Raw genomic sequence first — 15,595 nt, 5'->3', positions numbered from 1 at the left:
AAGGCCTTGACTGACAGCAAAGTAGGCTTGAGAAAGGAAGAAGAAATAAAAAGAGTTTTTTATTAAAATTAGTAAGGATGATTTTATTATAGGAACATGAGTATGAATCACCTACCTCGCAAACATAGCCTCAGTTAAATTGGACATGAAACAAATGTAAATAATAGGATCATATTAAGAATGCTGGGCTGTTTTCTTAGAGGTGATCTAATCCAGTGCTGTGACCCAAGCTGTAACCACACTGCCTGTGGCACATGCTTGTCCCGGCGAGAATGATGGAGACTCCATCTGCAATCTCTTCAATTGTTGAATGGTCATTATAGTTACAGACTTTCCTAATGATTAATTGAGCTTGTGTAACTATAAATTAAGCTTTTTCAGGATGGGTTTTTTCCAGCTTTTGTAGGCACAGAGAACAATTTATTTCCTTCCTCTTACAGGTAGGTTTTTTGTGTGTGAAGGCTGTGACCACAATTCCTCTCCGTTGCCTCTGCACTAAATAATCCCTGTCCTTACAAACTCTCTTTGTAGGCCACGTGCTCTGGAAACCTAATCATTCTTCTGCTCTTTGGGAGTTCCTCCAACTTGTCCACATTTCTCTTGAGCTGCTGGTGCTTGAGATGAAGCCTCACTGGTGTGAAAAGGTTTGGATGGATTCCTCCGTCTCCTACGCACGACTCCTGTTAAGTGTCTCAGTATCATCTTTGCTTTCTCCACAGCTGTGTGGTATTGTTGACTCATACTGGGCTTGTAAATGAAATAACAACGGACACTTAAATTCTGTTTGCAGTATTTCACACGCAGAAACAAAGCAGGCTGGCACTCAGCATTACTCTTGGTAATCTCATGTCTCATTTTCTCATTCAAGAATTCAACGCAAGCAGCCTTTTATGGAGGGAGGTATTTAAATGCTGCCCATCACTGAAGAAGAATGGTCGGGAGCTGAGCAGATCCCTTAGTGGTTGTCCTGAATTTCTGAATCTCTAATGTCTCAGAAGACTCATTATTAATATCCAAAAATAGGTAGGTTTTAAATACAGCTATTCAGTACTGTTTTAAAATTCAACCTCACTGAAAACTAGTGCAGTAAAACAAGGGGAAAAAAAATGACAAAAAGTCCGCTACAATATTCTGCTCAATATTTTAAAAATATAAATGTAACAAGGTGGATTTCTGTAATTCATACAAATTATTACAAAGTCTGCATTATGAAGTGTTTCTCAGGGTTTGTAATGTTGAATTGACACAATCCCTAATAGCTTGGCTGAGATCTGAGGATTTTAAAATTAGTTCTCAAGAATAAGTTACAAAAAAGGTAGTTTTTTTCGATGAATGTATGCTGCAAGACTGGCAGTGTTTTCTTCATCTAGTGAACGAGAGGAAGGCTGCTTGGTAATGCTGGAAGTGATCAGGGGGCTGATACTTAGACACAAAGAGAAAATACGATCTTTCATCAGAGCTATCGCTGGCTTTGTATTTACCCCTTATTTTCCATAAAGCTTTATTTAAGACTCTTGGAAAGAAAAAGTGTCGTAAGCTGGTTTTGTATTAGACTATCAAGAACTATGGTGTATCAATAATTTTCTGTGATTTCCCAGGTAAACTAGGTGCAATACTAATCCTGCAAATCTCCATGTTTGAGAGCTATTCACTGATAACAAGAAAGAATTCCAGTTACTGACATAGAACATACAGACTTTTGCTTTTTTCTTTTAGGAGCATTGCCTTGTTACTCAAGGATGTGCTTTGTTCCAAGGCAGATATCTAAAATGTCCATTTTTTTTCTGTTTTGTGTTAAAAGACTTTGGTTTCATTTTATTAAAATCAGTGTAAGTCCCACTTGGAGTCATAGCCTTATATCATAATTTTAAATCTCTGGTAGGTAAAAAAATGAGAACAAACCAGTTAACCTGTTAAAGCTCTCTCATCTTTAAATTAAATATGCTTTCCTCCTTTAAATTAAATAGTGCGAACACTTCCCGCTTGTATTTTAAGGAGAATTACAATGTAAAGTTATCCTCAGTACATCATATAGAAAATTCGATGTGTTAACGTCTGGCCCACACCGCTGTCCCAGTGCAGGGCCCCCAGCACGACCGGGCGACCGGGATGTTACCTCCCTGTCCGTGACTCCTCTGGGAGGTGGGTGCGGTGATCTGTCAGTGTTTGTCTCTGATTCATTAAGCTCCCTGAAACCTTCATTCAGCACCGAATGAAGCGTGTTGCCAAACCTGCCATCAGCCTTCCCGTGGGGGGATGAGGATGTTCACGTCACCAGAGCCTGATGGAAATGTGAAGCGGGGAGATCGGAGCTGCAGCTGCATCGCGAGGTGGGGAAACTCCATACCTTGTGCTTGTGGGTGCTGAGGAGGAGAAGAGTTCCCTGTGGCCAGGCCACCAACGCTCTGCCTCAAGAAGTCTGCCCCTGGTTAACTAGCCAGCTGGTTAACTGGTTTACATCCCAGTCATCCCATCAGAACCACAAGTAAAAATCCTGGGAGAAGCTTCCTAGTGCAGCGTTTTTCTTTCACTCTCACCTTGGGGTGGATGGTCTGTGCCAGCACGGAGCCAGGAATGTGGGGAGGATTGTATCAACTGGTGAAGGTATCAACCCAGTCTGAATTTCCCTAATTCTGACAGACGCTGAGACACTAGATAGTTCTGTAAGCCTTTTTTTTTTCTTCTTTTTTTAATTTTAACATTGTCCACAATGCCTCACTGATCTGAACTGAACCGGTAATGGGAAGTAAATGACAAGTCAGAAGGTAGATAATGAGGCCGGTGTGTTCATATCCTTTGTATGCCAGTGGAAAGATGTATTTCTCATGAATTGTAGTGCTCAGGCCAAGAAACATAAGAATTAAGTACTACGGGTATTCTGTAACCTATATTTCTTATATAAATATCCCATCATATCTGCTTGTCTCATGTCTAAATATTTGCATCAGGCTTTAGCAGTTTTCTGCTACAGTAACATTCAGCCTACCCTAACCAAATTTCAAACTATTCCAATTCAGGAGCTACTCTTTGCAAATAAGGTTGCTTTTCCTCTGTGATGAAGCAGAACTAATAAAAAAATTGAAATGAGTGCATCTTGGCTTTTTCATTTCTTGTTGATAAAAGTCTTGATTTGTTACAGAGTACACTTTAGGAGTAAAATAAATTACAAGTTTTCATGGCTTTTTAGAGTACCGGAAAGTCTCACTATCTAGGAAAGCTCATAAATATTAGGCTACTTTAATTTCATTCATATATCTCAGTCTAAATCCATTATACAGTAAGGTTAGGAATGTTTTGACATTGAGAGTTTAAAATACATATAATAAATACAGTAAAATGAAATGTATGAATAGGTAAGTGGGTGGAAAGCAAGGATTACTGTGACTGGCAAGAATTTGTCTATACCACTTATTTTTTTCTTATTATCTATAATTCTGTAGCAGCTGTAAGCTTCACTCAAAAACAAAATCTTACTGTGATGTTTCACAGATGCAGAACAGAACTGCTTAACAATGAAACACAAAGCACCACCTGGATAGCTGTGTTTGGAACTGATCACCGCACTTCAGGAAGCTCATGGCTGGGCTGAGGAAAGTCTTGACGAAAGCAATCAGGCATCCTGAAAACACTGCTTACGAGGAGAGCTTCAGAGGATTTGGTATGTTCCATCTGGAGAGGAGAGGGGAGAGAGGAGACATGGGAATGCCTGCGTGAAAGGCTGAGGCAAAGAGAGAAGTAAATTGCTGTTGACAGGACAAAAAGTCCTGGATTTGAACTGCAGCTCGGGAGACACCGGGCAGCCAGGAGGAGACACTTCCCACTGGTGCGGTGTCTGTGGCACAAGACGGGATTCCCTTCTGAGGTTGTGGGATCTCTGGTAACGGAGGGCTCTGCACTGGCGAACTGTCTGCTGGCCCTGATAGGGATTAAGTGGATCTCGTGGTGCAGGATTAGATGGGTTTCATAGTCTATTTGTTATTTGCTATTTTCTGTTCTAAATAATGTCTATCTCAACTACAGAGAGAAAGCAGAACAACCTGTAGGAAGGAAAAAGACAAAAAAAAAGCAGCTTGGGGAATGTCAGGTAGTAGCTTGCCCACAGAGAGAAGTAGTGATGGACGGAATGATGAGGAAATTACTCGAAGATGGCAAGAAGCAGAATTTTGCCAGCTTGCTTCCATCAGCTACGTTTTGTAGGTGTTGTCCAGAATGAAAGGCCCGAGGTAGCTGTTTACTACAAAAGGCTAAAGCCAGGTCTTTATATAAATTTTAGATAAAGGTATGCCAATCCTGCCAAAAAGATCTATTCAGTCACGCATGCTGAGTTAGCAATACTGGGGATAAACCTCACATGTTATTCATCCAAAAAATGACTTGTCTTTCATAAGCACATCTCTAAGTAAATTTGTGAGGGTGTTATAAAAGAGATAACAGTGACTAGAGAGTCTGAAACAACAGGACAACAAAGAAAAGAGTGGAAGCAGAATTTTAACTGAGAATTTTAAATGAGGTGGCTTTTGAACTTCTATTATTTTTGTCTTTTACTCAGAATTCACAAACCAGTTCCAAGATCCTGTGAAGTCTCAATTAGCAGGTTTCCATAGGCATTGCAGTGCTAACTACCCGTACTCGTTACGAAAAGGAAGCCAGGTCAGTGAATCCCTGGCCTGAGAAAATGCTCTAGTCTGTACTCATTTTCCCTTCAGTGGTGACAGGCATTCAAACCAAGCTTAAAACTGAGAGCCGCTAATTGAGAACTGAAACCATGCTGTGCAAGTTGGAATGGCTTTTCCTCTGGAGAAAACAATTTTGCTCTCTGTGTGGTGGTGGTTTGCAGCCTTAAGGGGCCATATCTCCAAAGGTGCTCTTCCCACAGCGCCTCCCTCCCCTTCCTTTCTTTCTTTCAGCATTCCCCCTGTTCTTTCCAGTGTATCTTTCCTATAATTTCCAGCCCATGATCTGCTTTTAAAGGAAGAGTCAGAACTATTATACAATAAAATCGCAGCAGCTGAACAACTTCATGAAATAGAAGTATGACAAACAGAAAGGATATAATGTCTACTGTGGTTTTGTTAGCGAAGGGGTGTTGCTGATTTCTGTGAGAGGTGCAATCTTCCTGTGCTTACTATGACTCCCCTGTTTTTCCCTCTCTTCCTTACAGCCAGATGGCATAAACCAGCAAAGGCCAAATAATTCATCATTCCACAGGCTTGCAATGGACTGGCCCCCAGCTGAAGCCGGGATGGTTGCAAATCTTTTCGTGCTGCTACAGGTAGGGCAGTTTCTTCGTTTGTAAAATTATAGAGTTGAATTCATGAATGCTGCAGTGGAATGTCAAGTGCTAATAAAATCTCGGTCTTGACAGGTAAAAGGCAGTCTTTCCTGGAATTGTTTTATAAACCCTTGGTTTTATGCTTCACAACATAGCAATGTTTCTTTAAAAAGAACAACATCACAAGCAACCCACAGATAAACCGTGAAGAACGGTTAATTGCCCTTCAACCAAAATAACTTCATGAGCACTCAATCAACAGGAGAACTGAAAGCAGCACTACCTGTCAGTCATCCAAAGCCAACCGACTATTTGGAGGACTAAACCAGCATCATGCCTTCATTAGATTATTGGCTCACACATAGACAGCATCAGCCCAGCCTCTCCCGTGCGATACTGCGCACTGTGCTGTTTTCCTCCTTTCTTTTCCTCCCTTCCTTCAGACTGTTGTCACGTGGCTGTTGGTTGTGCATGACGGATACAAAAAAGTGCCATTTCTTAGGTTTGATTATCCCATCTACTCAGGCTTGCTGTGGTGGCCAGCTGAATGATGTGAAAAGTTGCAGCTTGGAGTGACAACATGGGAAGAATGACAGAAATGCTAATGAATTTTCTTATAAATCCCCCGGAGAGAGCTGCGCTGACTGGCTCGCACTGGGACATCCTTCTCATGTACTTGTAAAACCAACTGTTATTTCAAGTAAGGCCAAGCCACATAACTTGTGACATTATTTTTATTATTTTTGGTTTTTCTCTTCGAGCTGTTAGCCAGTTTGGGTTGCCTGTGTTAGAAGACAGTTAGGTGATGCTGCTAGACTTTGCTTTGATGAAGTCCTGTTTATTTATGAAATATGAAGAAGTTTTCTCTCTTAGAGAGGATTAAGTAAACCACAGACTTTTTGCTTTGATCAAAGCCAGTGCTCTCCAAATTTTCTCTTCCATCAGCAGTCTCTAAATGCAGTTTTCCTTTTTCTCCCTCCGCGTCCCTACGATGTGCGTGTGTTTGGCATTTTTCCCCTCACACAAACACAAAGCTCCAGATTTCAGATGCCCCATTCGCGCTTTCGGTGTCAGTCCAGGGGGAAGCCATGCGGATAATGCGCAACGTACAGAAGCTTTGCCATGTGCCTGTCATTTGAGCAGTAGTTGCTGTTGCTTTGGTTTTGTGGTTCTGGAGGGGCGTGCGTTTATTTATTGTGCTTATTTTAAGGAAAAATTATGGTCACTCACCAATTTCTATGAAAATCCATGAAACAGATCTTCATTTCAGCTTAGCAGGACAGTCACACCAGTAATTTGCATACTGACTTTACCTAAACATCTCCAGTGAAACATTTTGAGGCTACATCATTCTTTTTAGGGTCTTCATATTTCCTTGTCTGGAGGAATAACCTTCCTCCCTTGTACATCAAGGACGTAAGCTTGCTGCCTAGTACATTTTATCTTTGTATTTTATTTCATCATGTGGAAACTGGCATTTTGAACAATAGGATACCATGTATAGCACATGGTGACATCTGAAAGCCTTAATTTTAAAAACAATTACATCCTAAGTGCATCTGTCAAGTGGCTAAAAACCTGCTAGATCAAGTGGGACTGACAAAACAGATGAAGATGTAATTGCTCCTGGTTTAGTCTCCTATTTTCTTCATGAGGTTTAAAGCCTTCCCTAGTGCTCCTTGGTGTGGTTCTCTGCATCCCATTGACTTGTTCCAGTGCACGGAATAAATCATTTTACTTTGTGTACCGTTTCTCCAAGCCAGAATGGCAATTTTTACCTCTGCTGGGTATCACGTGGCCAATGTGCTCAGCGTATGTAAAGTATCAGAAGCTGTTTATTATGATCATAAAAAAAAAAGTCTGCAGGCCAAGTGCTAGGGAACTGCTAATTGGGCAAAATGCAGAAACACAGAATGTCACCAGGGACTAAATCTTTTACCTGTCCTGTCCTGCACAAATATAATGGACTGAGTCATGTAAAAAATGACATTACAACTGATAAATAGGAATACGAAAACATTTATTCCTCATGCCACCTGTGCCAGTCTTCAACACCACACAATGCTTTTATTTTTTATTATTAAATGTTGACATGATCTTAGTAGGGGAAGATTAGAATAACGGATCAGGTTCCCTCCTCGGTGTCATCCAAGCACAGACTTTTTATTTTTTTAATGTGCTTCAGAGCATTGTCATAAATTGTATATCTGCAGAAGTTTAAAACACATTCTTGAGACCTGATATAAGGCAGTACTACTGCTGTTCTGAAAGCCTGTGAACACTGACTTCACTGAAATTAAGTTACTTGCTCAGGATCACACAGAAAATCAATAGAGCTGAATTAAAAAAAAATAAATTGAATTTCTTTAATGTCAAGTAATATTTCAACTACCATGCTTCCTCTCTCCTTATCATGATTGCTATTAATAAATATTTTTGTCTGGTATAGTGTGAACCATGGTTAGGTCACAGAAGTTGCTGGCTGCCTGTACAATCTATCATGTAAAGTCATTTCCACTGAGAAAGATAAACATTGAAATAAGGGAGAAAAAACAAGCCAAAAAAGGCAGTCAGCTGACAAAAGTGTGTTTTGACTCCTCTGCAAGAGGGTCCAAGCTGGTGCAATTTTAAAAAAAAGCGCAAACAACAAATAAACTACGAAAAAGCAACTAAGTAAGAAATGTCATGGTTGCTTATTGGCAAGTGTATCAAATTCCACATAGAACCATCACAGACCAACCCTCCAGCATGACTCAGTGCAAATGTTGACTACGGACAGCGGGGCCGGCTCGCTTTGTTCAATTAGTGGCTTCCTGAACGACGAATTAAAAATCCAGTAAGACATATTATGAATCCTTATAAAAAATATGGATTTAATTGCTCTAATTGCTTAAACAATGAGTTGTCAGGTGCTTAGTGCAGACCATAATGCAGGGGAACCAGAGAAACCCAATTAACAGGTAAATAGCTCCCCTTTTCCTGCATCCTCCCATTCCCACACAAGTCACTGGGAACTCCACAGGGTGTTTCCTAACCAGAACAGGAGCAGGAGCTCTTGGTGCTGTTCCCATACAATTATGTCACGTATGGGACCTGCTACTTCAGGACAAGAATGATGGAAGGAAGCACGGTGGAGTTTACATGAGTCCTACGTAGTTCTAGATCTCTTAGACTAAGCTGCCCACGTGTCCGTCTTGCAACAGAGCCGATAAAATCGTTAAGATCCAGTGATACCTGTAAATTGATGTGCTGCCCAATCCCCTGAACAGCGCAGGGAAGCGGCGTCACCTCTTATCCCAATGGAACTTTAAGAGACCTCAGTAACAGTGCCTTCATGGTGAGCCGGGGCTGAACACCGCTGCCCAGTTTTAGGCTGAGCAGGGTGATTGCTCATCTGGAGTTTTAAGCACTGGTTAGAAAAACTCTGTAGAAGGGTTTTGATCTTAAACCCCAGTTTATTTTAATAAGGAGAAAACAGGAAGCCTTCTTCACTGAAAGACAAGAAACAAAATGTACTGAAAGAATATACGGAGAATCTGGAACAAACTCTGTTAGCAGAATCGATTGGATGGGTTTTCTAATAGCTGAATAATTTAAATGAGATGGGAGTCAGCATTGGGAGAAACGCAGAAGGAGCTATCTAGCTTTTGCTAGAGGAAGGCTGCCTAGGCCAGCTCTTCTCTACGAACTGTTTCTCAGCTGATCTTGCCTTCATTTTCTATGAGCTAAAGCAGAGCTTCTTGCAGGTGATGAAGACAAAGAAACTGTCCCCAGATTCTATATAATCTTTACTGAGCTCGTGGGGAGAATGCCTTTTTTGCAGAACCGGGGCTGGGTATACCAGTGGCAATAGTTTGATGAACTACACAGAGAGGCAAGGCAGGGACCAGGTGGAAATGTGTTGTTGAGAAAAGGTTCGGCTGTGCCACAAGGCTCATCCTATAGGTATCCTGTAGGTGAACCGAGTAGCTGATCACCAGACATCTGACGCATTTTCCTCAACACTTGGCAAAGCGGTGTGCATAGTAGTCTTGTAAAAGTGCTGTAACATGCTGGCTGAAGTGCCAAAGGGAAAGTTCTTCACAAACTTTGCCTTGCAAATAAGCCTCGGTCTCTCCTGCAGCTCCCAGTCTAGTGGCTGCCTCCCCCAGACTGCTGGCCAACGCAGCAGCTGGGACACGGCCTCCCTGCGCTGGACTGAATCCACCAGGTCATTCCACAGAGGCAGCTAATTGGTAAAAATAGGTGCCTGTAGATAATAAGGCATTGCATCTTATTACCAATTCCCCGAGAAGGCCAACATCCCTCCGTCTTTCCTCTCAAAAGGATGCTTTATTATAATTACATATCACTTTATTAGGCAGCTGAAGCAAAGAGCACATTTGATGCTAATGAAGTGCTGCTGTGGTTGAGTCTGTCACTATTTTTGGACCTGCACATCTCCAGCACTTTTGATTGGGTGACTGAGGCTTTGGATGTCTCTAGCTTCTTCTGTGGGGGATGCTCAGTGAAAAGCAATGACTCAGCTAGCCAGGACTGCAGAACTGTTTACATGCTCAGAATGAGAAAAGCTGCGGGACAGCGAGAACGCACACAAAAGCTCTTTATGTGGTGGAAGTATTTTTCAGGTAGTGGACAGTATTATCTAGACTGAAAAACCCTTCTGAATATCCACTTTGTTTCTGTGTTGGGTCATCTGTACCTGTTTTTCCTCTTTTCCATCCCCCACCCTAGAGCGTTTTAGAAAGAAGCCGGATTTCACGGAACTCAAGGAAAATATTTTAGAGGTTAAGAGAGAGACAAATCACAGCTGTCCACTGGCTGCCTCTCCTCATGAAAGATGAGGGTTTTGCCATCTCCATTTTCTGCCGCAAAGCCTGAGGAGCTGCTTGGCACTCTGAAGGCATGATCTGGTGTTAAAATCTGAGTTAACAGCTAGCGCCTCCAGAAGCAGGCCTGTTCCCACGCCCCTTTGTGCCGACACCAACATTCATCTGGTCTCACAGTGACTCAGCTTAGGGATCTAACACCAGCACAAAAATATTCATCCCTCCCTCCCTCTCCTTACCTTGCAGGGCTGCGTTACTGGTCACCGCCCAGTCAGAGTGACAGGACTGGGGTGAGGGAGGCGATGGCAGCACGTGAGACCATTTCTCCGTGCCAGGACCTGTCAAGACACCAGACTCGATTACCACATCACTTCCTGACAGCACACCGGGAGACAAAGCCTCCGCTCGATCAGTTAACAAGGTTAATGGTTCCAAGTATCATTTCATGTCTTCTGACACATCAATGGGGACTGTGGCACAGTAGTCAGTAATTAGAAAAAATGCCACTGTATCTAAAATGCCTCATTATTCTTAGACTAGCCCATCAGGCTATTTTATTATGACTTCCTCACTCCCAGAGGGGAAGGGAATGACTGTAGCCCTAGTAGCTCTCTTAAGCGATCTCTTAGAACACAGCTGCGTTACCAAATCTGTCTGCAGACTTTGTGATATCACGTGTTGCTACAAACTATTTTGATCAAGAGGTCTACTTGCTGTTTTTGGACTTTTCCCATTTAAGTGTTCCCACGTACATTTTTTCCTTTAATTCAAATAGGCTGAGAAAGTTAAGCTCTTTCGTTGGTATTATCAATAAACTTATCTTAGTACTAGTGGCGAGACACGTGCTGTACTTCTGTATCTCCTTAGAGCTGATTTATGCAAACAGGCCAGTCCCGTTATTGCAGTAAAATCTCAGGTCAACTTAAGAAATCTCGGAGTATACCCATTATCCAACCAAACCCCATGCAACAGATGATGTAACTCATCACAGACATAGTTCCAACGACACTAAAAAAAATAAAGGACATCTTTCCGGAGCACCCCAGGGCAGAGCCTAGCCTAGAGGAAGGTGAGACTGCATCCAGCCAGTTCGGCAACACGACCAAGTTTGCTCACTGGCTCCCTTCAATATTTAATATATTAATTATCAAGAGGAAGATGGCGGGAGAGCTATTTACTTCCATACTCAACACCAGCCTGCATCAGCTCTAAAGACGACCACAGCCCTTCAGTGCAAGACTCCCCCTCAAGTATTTTGAGAATTTTTTTCATTGGCTTTGGACACTCAAAGCCCGATTTCTTCTTCCCAGTGAACATGGCTAATATGGGACATGTAGACTTCCACCTCTGCAAGGGTTGTACTACTCCCTCTTCTATCTCCTTTTCCTGAAGGTTGCATGTATTTGATGAAATCTCGACTCCTCATCAAGCTTGACCCCACTGGCTACTTTCAGCAAAGAATTAATGGGAAGACAGATGGTGCAGTTACATAAGCCTTGCTTCCTGCCTAAGTCTGGCTAAGAAAGAGCTCAAGCATGCCAGATTTGTTAATATGTACATCCTCAGGTTTTTAAGAGCAGAGCTATTACTACCCAAGCAAATTCTTCCAGGTATCTGGTAACCACACTTAAGAGAAAAACAAAACAGACAGGACTAACTTTCTCAACTCGCTTTCTTTTTGAGATAGGAAAAACGGTTGAGACTCCGGAAGTCTCCCCGAATAGAAAAGCACGTGCCTTTCCCAGAAACTGTTTCTGGTTTTTAACTGATTTCTGAGACTACAGAATTAAGAATCATGTTTTTGCTCTTTGATCTACGTGGGTGGTATTCTTTCAGACTAAAAATTACATGCCACATGGGCAAACAAAGAACAGGAAAAAATATATGGGATTTGCGGAGAGACAGATATCTCAAATTTTGTTATGGTTCCGGATAAGTTACCCTGCAAAAACTCCAGAGCGTCCTCAGTGGTATTCACTTCAAAACGCTAGACACAACTCCTGAAACACCTTTAAAACGTTGCTATATTTGCTGAGGTTTGCGTGGTGATTGATGGATCAAAGCTGTTCGTCAGAAAAATCATCTCAACAAAGCTGTGCACAAGCTTTAAAATGCTAATGAGTTACCCAGCAGTGGTTTGTTGCCAAGCCCTGGTTCTTCACCAGATACCTGAAGCGCTGGTTTCAGCACAGTAAGGCACAGAAATGCCCCAGCACAGACACTGGGCTGGATGTTTATTCTGGAAGGGTAGTCATGTCACGACAGGTAGTCAACCGAGTATGTATATACTCTTTCCCCAAAATACCCGATGTTTCCCCCCTGCCCCAGCTTATTCGGTTAAGAACACTCAAATTCAAGTACTTATTTCCTTTCTGGTTATACTGAATAGGAAAAAATACCCAAACAAACCAACTCCAACACCTCCACCTAGACAAAATCCTCACATCCAATTCCTCATGCACTCAAAATACGTCATCTACAGGATTTCATGCCACACGTGGTTTCTCCATTCTTTATATAATACACATTCCAAGATCGGTGCAACACATTCCACTACAGATCGCAATGAAGACACCAGAAATCCTCGTTTTTTTCCCTTCGAATTTAATGTGGTGCTTTCAGAGCAGTTAGAACACCAACTTGTGAGGATAGACTCCATTTGAGAGAGAGAATGTAGAACGCAGGTACCCGCGGAGCTGAGGCACCTTCTTGATTCGTGCAAGAATCTGCGAATCCACTGCCTTCTGGTCTGACTTGCGTTGCTCCGTTATCTCGTATTTCTAGAAAGTACAAAGAATAATGTTAAAATCCAGCAGAGTGACTCCAGACTCTTCTGTGGAAATGAGAAAATTCAGGGCAAACCCCAGGCTCCAGCATTTTCAAGAAATCTTTTCTCCGTTTGTTCTAAATATGGGCAATGTGGTAGGAGACCGGAGGTGAGAGAGAGAACTGAAGCCACCATTTGGCTCACGTTGCAGGTGGCAGAGCCAGCAGCATGTTGTTGGCAATATCAAAACAGTAAAGGTTTTTCTTGGTCAAAAAGACATTTAATATTAATCACTGCTGCTGTTCTGCTAAGGCAGAAACAAAATAATCCCCACATTTAAGAGGGGGCAGTATCTGAGTGCTGTTGTATTAATAAATTTTAAATACATTACCTCACTGTACTGAGGACCACTTAAAATTCAGTTATCACTTTGTTTCATGGTATTTCCCCCTTCCCAGGCTGGCTGCAGGTAACCAAGACATTCAGAAAGAACGAACAATCCTGTTCCTTACTTCTTTCTCAGTGTCGAAGATCTCGCCTTCCTGGTGCTTGGGCTTACGCAGCCTCTTCTTCTTAAAGTATGCATCAGTGAGATGTTTGGGAATCTTCACTCCAGAGATATCAACCTTTGTAGATGTAGCGATAACAAATTTCTGATGGGCCCTACGCAGAGGGACGCGATTGACAGCCAAGGGTCCTAAAGGCAGAGGAAAGGCAGAAGAGAGAACAGAGTTAGCTTTCCTGGCAACTACCACTGCTTTTCAGTTAAATTTTGATGGAATACAACCTCCCTCAAAACCAACCAACCAAACAAATCATCCCACTTAATGGAAAAGCTTTGTTACCTGTAACAAGCAAAAGGCCAGTAGCAAGCTGCTTCAAGAAGATGACACGCTGAAAAGAGACGAGATGTGACATCAGTCCTCAGGTCCCAGCACTTTAAAATACTGCAACTGGGACCATGCCCACCCTTGGCCCGTTAACTGGTGTCAGCGTTCACAGCACAGGCGCAACTCGAGAGGGAACCACCGCAGGAGCCGAGCTGCCAATGCTTCCAAGCGCGCAGCTTTGCCAGAGTCACCTCACCCACAACATCGCAACTCCCCATGTGCTTTGCCATTCAAGGCTAAGCAAAGCCCATCAGAGCGAATCTTCACCGACGGCAATCAGATTAAGAAAAAAAATGCAATTCTTCCTTTGCAATGGCTAGTCTAAGACAAAGTTTTGTCCTTATTGCATCAGTACTACAAACAAGCACCAGGTCTGCTGTGCAAAGTTAGCACGACATGAACCTGCACACTTTCTACATTACAGTGAGCCTCTCTGCATTTTTTCTAATCAACTGGACTAGCCAGTTTTACTTCCAGCTCTGTGTAGAACAATGTTAGTTTAAAGACTGTTTCCTCCAAAAACAGGATGAGAGGAAGCGTCTAGACAGAATTCACTGAAAAGCAAATTTGCATCTTGTGGCTGAGCGGCATCCCGTGAAATCACTGGGTAAAATTCACAATACTTCTGCTCAGTCAAAATGGTTTCAGCACAGAAATGCGGTAAAGCCGCAGTGAGAGCTGACAGGAAAAGCCCCGTGATTACCTTGCCCCTGTGACGACCAGTCAGAAGGATCAGAACGGTCCCCGGAGTAATAGAGGCCCGCAGCCTCCTCTTGTGCTGGCAAAAGGGCTTTTTGCCGTGACTCAAAAGCTTGCGAGGAACATCTTCGGTGGGATAGTATCTGGGCTACAAAAAGAAAAGCAAAATGTTGAATCGTCCTGTCCACAGGACAGAAAGCTTTCAGATTTTTTTCCCCTAAAGATGACCTTTCTGAAGGATTTTCTGCTGCAACTGACACTACAGGAACACAAACACACCCAGTATTTTCTGCACAATTATGCAGCAGCAAAAGTTGAGACCGGCTCCGTATTTCTGCACAGGCTTCCAGTTCAGCATGGCAATACGAACAATGTACTCTCGCCTCTCGACGCCCCTCTTCCGAGCACAACAACCACCAGGTCTGGATCTCGAGGAGATAACTGCCAGCAGCTCAGCTCAGGCTCCTACATCACCCCAACCAAGAGGCACATTATGGAATCAAGTTACACATAACAGCCTTAAATTGTGAGTGTCTGAGTTCTCATTCTTACCATTTTACGGATTTTAACCACACGGGTGCCTCCATTCTTGTCTCCACCAACTGGCTTGGTGATGGTTGCACGTGGCTTTGCTTTCTTTTTCCTTTCTATCTGTAGGCAAAGAAAAGGGAAGACGTACAAAGTTTCAAACCAAAGTCACTATGAAGAACATGAATATTTAAACACAATATTTATCATCCTACCTTTGTTTTTGGAGCAGTGTACTTGCGCTTGTACAGGGCTTTTCTGACATACATGGCTGACCGGGAATATTTCCCGATACCCCGGGCCAGGGCAGGGTTACGGCTGGCATGATGCTTCTTAGGTTTCCTTTTCTTCTCACCGTCCTTCTGGCTGGCCGGCTGCTGAGCTGGCTTCCTCTCAGCTGTCTTTTTCTTACTGGGCGCCTTCTCGCCAGGCTTCTTCTCACTGGCTGCCTTCTCACCCGCCATCTATAGATTCAAATAAAATAGAAATTGTGATTTACCACAAAACATGCAGAGTGTTTAAGTCACAGAAACAAAATTAAAATATGAGAACTTTACCCTTTATACTATTAAAGTCGCCAACTACCTCCAATAGCCGTAGCTAATGAAGA

At 42.6% G+C, this 15,595-nt stretch overlaps 1 protein-coding gene across 2 annotated transcripts; it reads right to left on the bottom strand.

The window, feature by feature from the left end:
• Positions 1–12,688: 12,688 nt before the first annotated feature.
• RPL6 (ribosomal protein L6) lies at positions 12,689–15,451 on the bottom strand. 2 transcript variants are annotated; one of them, XM_009866702.1, is made up of 7 exons: positions 15,435–15,449; positions 15,201–15,335; positions 15,010–15,108; positions 14,462–14,605; positions 13,714–13,762; positions 13,381–13,565; positions 12,689–12,881 (listed from the first exon to the last, which is right to left on the bottom strand). In XM_009866702.1, exons 1-7 carry the CDS (start codon positions 15,447–15,449, stop codon positions 12,729–12,731), a joined length of 780 nt encoding a protein of 259 aa, XP_009865004.1. In that variant the 3' UTR covers positions 12,689–12,728. The 2 variants fall into 2 exon arrangements, with proteins under 2 accessions (XP_009865004.1, XP_009865003.1); XM_009866701.1 differs by having other exon boundaries at positions 15,201–15,451.
• Between the last annotated feature and the right edge of the window lie 144 nt (positions 15,452–15,595).

The sequence above is a fragment of the Apaloderma vittatum genome, unplaced genomic scaffold (assembly GCF_000703405.1).
Source record: "Apaloderma vittatum isolate BGI_N311 unplaced genomic scaffold, ASM70340v1 scaffold18133, whole genome shotgun sequence".
Classification (NCBI taxonomy): domain Eukaryota; kingdom Metazoa; phylum Chordata; class Aves; order Trogoniformes; family Trogonidae; genus Apaloderma; species Apaloderma vittatum.
The sequence above is the reverse complement of the archived record's forward strand: the minus strand, read 5'-3'. Positions and strand labels throughout refer to the sequence as shown.

Excerpts from the sequence above, each read along its gene's own strand:
- RPL6 (XM_009866701.1), bottom strand. The coding sequence starts at position 15,449 with ATGGCGGGTGAGAAGGCAGCCAGTGAGAAGAAGCCTGGCGAGAAGGCG. Across the intron at positions 15,109-15,200 it reads ACACTGCTCCAAAAACAAAG|ATAGAAAGGAAAAAGAAAGC; the intron begins GTAGGATGATAA and ends CTTTGCCTACAG. Across the intron at positions 12,882-13,380 it reads TCTTCGACACTGAGAAAGAA|AAATACGAGATAACGGAGCA; the intron begins GTAAGGAACAGG and ends TGTACTTTCTAG.